Raw genomic sequence first — 6000 nt, forward strand, 5'->3', positions numbered from 1 at the left:
AGCAATTATTCAAGAATGTGTCATCCAAAGACGAAGAGCTGCCATTTACAATATGTAGAACGGCTTCTAATCGTAAATCTGCAAACTGGACCTAAATAAATGGGCCATGAGTCTAAATCTCAACTACGAAGAAATATTCTACTTAGGAAGTTGAGACACCGTCAAAGTAACAGACCTACGGCCTTCTCCTTATTGAGCAGAAACATTAAACTCACGGATATCCCAACAGTTATATCTGAATTCTACCGCAAGTTTTGTGCAGACATTTATTCTGACCTGCTACGACATCACACTCAACCTTGGGACGGTGCAGATGCTATCACCTTCTAACTACTGTGATACGACGAATGTTCGTGACCTCCTGCACGAAGAAATCCCCTTTAACTCGTTGGAATAATGTAAGCCACAACAAAGGAGTGTTTCACTCAGCGTTTCTTCAGGAGTTCGGCAAAGTCGCCCTCCATCTGCTTAGAGTAAGTGATTGTCACAAAAACCTACAAATCCTATGACTACTCATTGCCTTGTAGCTACTAGCCTGCATGACTCATCAGTTTACAGTGCGAAGTAGTGCGACGCATTCTGAAGCGGGCCACTCCAGGTCACCGTGCAACAAACAACTTTATATTCCTGGTGCATCTCGGACTTCACCCAGAGTCTTCCTAAGCGATGTACATACACTTATTAAAATAACATATTAGCACGGTCTGCAGACGAAGTACTCATATCAGCGTTGTACCTATCAAGCCCTGAAAAGGCGGTCAGTTATATTCCACACAAATCAACGCTCCAAAATCTTGGAGCTCATATTCTCCAACGAAGAATTCTCCCATGGTCTAGACTTTCCGTCTCAGCGAAACGTTTTTGATGAATAGTTTTTTCAACTTGTTCTTCCTCTGAACCGGAGCCCAGCGATTATTGCACTAAGGTACTTTTAGTGGCTTTTGTTTCTGCAAAGCCATGTCACTGTTCACGCACCTCAACCCAGCCGACGAACAGTATGTTCCTGAACTGTTAGTGAAAGCTCGACAAAGGCTTCGTTTCAGAGGGGTTTGGTAAACAATCGATGGATTTATTGCTGGGCAACGTTTCGCTTTTGACACAAAAGCTTCGTCAGGCCAAGTGAGTAAGTAAGTAGGTTGATTGGGTTTTTAAGGCAGTCAGGGAGCCAATCCGTGAGATTCCTTATGACTAGTGACGTGATCAGTGCTGGGTGTTCAGTCTGATGTCCCTGTTTGTTGATTAGTGCGATGACTAAGCTTTACGATAGATCGGTTAGGGAGGGTTCGTCTTTATGATGAACCCGGATTTTTTCGTCCCTGCTTCTTCAGTCTAGGACACCTTAATGGAAAATTCCTCTTGGGGTCGTTCACAGATTTCGTTCACCTGTGTTCGTCCAAGGGTGCTGGGACAATTAGTTTGGGGATGGGGGTGGGATGGTTAATTGGATCTAACTCGACTTGGATTTTGTACTTTTAGACTCAGGCGATTTCACTGATGATTGCACACCGCCTCGTTTCATCTCGGCTGATCTAGGACCGCTCTCCACACGTTTGCAAGTTCTACCCCCTCTATTCTATTCACACTGGGATGCTTGGCGATTTCCACCACCTCGGCCACCAGTCGCTGTGGTGTGAATCTTAAACCCCGTCTCAGGATGTCCACATTTTCTAAATCTATCTTATGCCCGGTGTCTAGAGCATGCCCTGCCATTGCTGAATCTTTGACTAACGCTAGGTATTCCTCTGCGTTTCTCGGTGGTCTGTTAACGGAACGCTTGTGCTCACCGATTCTGGTGTGCAATTCCCTGGCTGTCTGACCTATATAAACCTTCGTACAGCCGTTACATTTTATTTTATATACACAGTTCCTAGTCCTATCAACCGGAAGGCGATCCTTCAAATGCACCAACACCGAAGGCTGTTTTTCGTGCATGCTGAAAATAAATCTGAAGATGTTACAAGGCTCGATACTGCACGGTACTTAGTTTTCTGGCTATATTCACGCATATATACATTTCTCACTCACCAACAAAAAACTTGATCTAAAGGTACATCGTATTCTCTGAATAATTTGCTCACTTTCATCCTCACTAATCGCGTAGACTTCCAGAGATACTAGGGAACCTATTTCGAGCCGTGTTTTGAGTACGTTAATCCGGTCGTCTTTTGTACTTTATCGGGAACTCACCAATCCACAGCGGAAGTATGGAAGAGATTTCCAGGGTTAGAGAGCGAAATTTTATTAGACGGCTACCTACTTCAGTTTGAGTGGTTGGTGCGGGATTACCAATCGCTCGGCGACTGTCCTTGCAGCGGTTAGGGCCTGGTTAAGCTCACTTTCATATGCTTTTAGGTCAGTTTTTGCGCTGAGAAGCTAACTACTTAGTGCTGTGAAATAAACCAGTGGCACTGCACAATTTTTCGGTCTTCGAATTGACTGGGAGCTACTGAACGACAGAAGTGACACCGGCATAAAGAGCCTAGACAGTTGATGTCATGCGTGGGTATGTGAATTCTGGGATCCGGATACAACGATTTGAGAGGCCACCAATTGAGTCCTCAGTATTTTGGTGCAGAAAGTCACAATAAGATAAAGGCCTTGCTGGAGATTACCTCGTTAGACAGACGGCCGTCACCGGATTTTTACTTTGAGGAACTGCTACCCAAAAGTGGGTTGGATTGTGTCAGCCGCATGATGAAAACACTGAATGTCCCCTATTTACATAAATAGTGAAAGTGCCGAGTTCAGCGTTGCCTATAATCTGATCCAGCGGCCACACAACCGCCGTTGCCATCATGCGGACTACTGTCCAGCGGACGACCACGAATTCCCGGAAGGCGTGATCTTTTAGGAGTAATGATTTCTTAAGCACGGATGTCCATATATACAATGTTTCTCGACACCCCTTTGCGCAGGTGATTCGTTTGGGGAAGCCAGGTTTTAGGGTAAGTGAATTCTTTGAATTAGACGGTATTATTATATAAAATATGGTCATTAGCATAGCGAGAACTGTCACCCACTTTAAATGAGGCTATAATGCATGAAATTATGAGGCCAGAATAATGTATGGATTTGGTGAGCCCCACAAAAAATGGCTAATGCAAAATCTGTGGAAGCTCAATCGTTCATCTGAATTGACATTTCTCATTCTTTCGTCTTAACATACGGATGTTGAATCGCGCTTCCGCATCTCAGAAGGCGCTGTTCCGGAAAAATGCCTTGGCAGAAGTATTCACCAAAGCCGGCTAGCTCACTTCGAGCTGCAATGGCTTAGCGTTTTCAAGATATAACTCCTACTTCCAGGATTAAAGTGGTTGGTGGATGATCCGACTGTCATTATGAATTGCGCGCGACATATGTCTGTATGTTGAAGTTTCTCTGGGAAACATCTCAATCTCTCTTTTCCCCAAGCTTCGAACTTCGGACGCCGTGTCTGTCCGTTTTTCGCTCCATCCGATCTATGCTTTACACCCCAATATATCCACATCGGCGCCAAAAACTACCTGAGTTCTCACAATGGCTTTGTTTTACATTGGCGGATTCCCTGGACCAACCCCCAAAAGAATCCCGCTGCCTTCAGAATTGCATATCTCAGCCCAAACACCTCAAACATGACGTACGTCACGAGGCTGTCCAGAAACCGACGTATTTCAATTCAATGATGGCGTGGCACCGCCATACACAGTTTGACAGAACACTCGCAACTCTTCAGTCCGTACTTTCGATGATTCCCTAGCCCCTCGGGACCGGGTCGTTCTTACACGCCGAATCTTCCGTTTTGGTTATAAACATCTCGTTGACGTTCGTTTTACGCTCCTCGTAATATCGTTCATTTTCTGTGCAGTCTACGTTCCGTCTTGTGCGTTAGCATCGAAATCCACCCTCAAGGAACTTGAACTCCAAACTCCCCCTCCAGCACTGACACTAGCGGGTCTGTACAGTTTCAGTTTACGCCAAAATCTTGAGATTCACGCCACCATTCGGACGTATTACTGATTCCTCCACTTTATCATCCTCACTTCTGGTTTTTATGACCCTGACTACCCAGCAATCAAGGAACTTGAACTCCAAACTCCCCCTCCAGCACTGACACTAGCGGGTCTGTACAGTTTCAGTTTACGCCAAAATCTTGAGATTCACGCCACCATTCGGACGTATTACTGATTCCTCCACTTTATCATCCTCACTTCTGGTTTTTATGACCCTGACTAAAAGCCCAGCAATCTAAGGCCGAATGCGTCTCGTCGGTGATTGTAGACCTTAGTTCACATTGAGCGGCTAGATCATGACAATCAGGCTACCGCACCAAGTTTGTTGTTCTGGTTCATCATTCTTCTCACTTTGTAGTTTCCGCAACATGTACGAAGCGAAATGCCTCTTTTTGACCTTCTCGCGTTCCATTTTTGCCCGTCGTCTTCAAACCTTAACGATCTGGTCCTGTCTCTTCCCCACACGAAATGATGTCAAAGGTATGAGTTGTGCGCTACAAAGTGTAACATCGATCATTCCAGCACACCATGAATGCCGGAAGCTCCTAAGTAAAATTGCTCAGTCCCACGTGTAGGGTGGATGCAGCTGGCGCCGCTCATGTTTATTCGAAACTAGCTCGCGCGCCCCATCAGTCAAAAGACATATGATGTCCAGCCAGTCTCTAGATTAGACTTACATCGGTAAGCGCCGCGGTACATTCGAAATCTGTTTCGTTTTTCCCTCGTGCAAATTTGTGAAAGAATTTTTTCGTTTTTCAGTCTGTTCACAGAGTACACACGAGTAATTGTTGAATTTTATTAATCTAACAAAACCTTTGAAAGATAACCCTTGATATTTTCCGCACACTTCCCATTTTACATACAGTCCTAAATGTGACATCAATTTATACTGATTGCCTTCTACAGCCATTGATAGACCACAACAGGTGTGGGCAAAATGGCTGCCCGTCGAACTTCAAACACGGTATGCACTGCCAAACATGCAAGGCCTGGTGGCACTTCATATGCACGGGTTTACAGGACGACCAGATAAACCGACTAGCTAACTCCCCTGACCCGTTTGTGTGCGCCAGCTGCCTCTACGTTAAGGGTGCAATGCATACCGCAGCCAAGAGGAAAGCCCCCAAAAACGGTACCCAATCTCCACTGGAGATTCAGAAAGACCGATGTCAGTGTTCCGCTTTGTTCGGGATACTCGACGCAAAATTGAAGCGTCTTTCAAAGGCACTGGAGGACTCAGACACTAAAAATGCAGCGACCGGGACGAAAGCTGACTAGGAAATTTCTTCGCCGAACGAGTACTTTGCAATATCCATACCGGGACCTTTGGTTGCGAAGAAAATAACACAACTCTCTGACGCGGCTATAAAGACCGCCACAGCGTCTTTAGTGGACAGGCGCCTAGGGGAAAGCAGATTGATAATCTGGTGGTAATTCTCAGGAAAAATCACGCCCGCGAAGCTGCCACAATCAATCCTTAGCAATGTCCTCACCAAGCCTGACCAATAGCTACACGCAGAATGGTTACGCCAGAAGGGAAGCAAGCGAACACTTGGACTTCTAGTCACTCGTTCTTCCCCATCTAAGGGACAGAAGATCTTGGAGCGGGCTGGCAGCATTCAGAAGACCAACCCAATGATCAGGCGCCTATCTGAGGATCGCAATCTAGACGCGCGAAGACTGTGTCACAACAGGTCAGGTGTGTAGGCACGAAACAGGCTTCTGCTGGGCACCAATTCAGCTGACCCTAAGCTCATAACCAAGCCGACTGTGTTCGTATCCCGTTGTGCTATCGAAAGCAGTTCGACGAAACCAGCTGCGTCTCCGGACAGCAGTTTCTACTCAACCACCACGGGCCTCTCGCCCACCAAAGGGAGTGATTCCTGGACGAGGCAAAACTCACATGCAAGCAGCGCCCAAATTACGTGGAGCTATCAACGCTTATCTCCGTAACAGACAACCCAGCTGCAGCCATGCACTCCTCAACAAAGCCACAATCTCTGAACTGTAC

The 6000-nt window shown here is 46.1% G+C and overlaps 1 protein-coding gene across 1 annotated transcript in view; it reads right to left on the reverse strand.

Annotated features, from left to right (window-relative positions):
• Positions 1-4401, reverse strand: part of T265_06217 (hypothetical protein) — a gene marked incomplete at both ends in the record, with an annotated part of 53214 nt that extends 48813 nt beyond the window's left edge. Inside the window, one exon of the mRNA XM_009171425.1 lies at positions 4341-4401. Coding sequence (XP_009169689.1) covers positions 4341-4401 — 61 coding nt within the window. The remainder of the gene's footprint in view (positions 1-4340) is intronic.
• Between the last annotated feature and the right edge of the window lie 1599 nt (positions 4402-6000).

Source organism: Opisthorchis viverrini (genome assembly GCF_000715545.1).
Source record: "Opisthorchis viverrini unplaced genomic scaffold opera_v5_128, whole genome shotgun sequence".
Lineage (NCBI taxonomy): Eukaryota > Metazoa > Platyhelminthes > Trematoda > Opisthorchiida > Opisthorchiidae > Opisthorchis > Opisthorchis viverrini.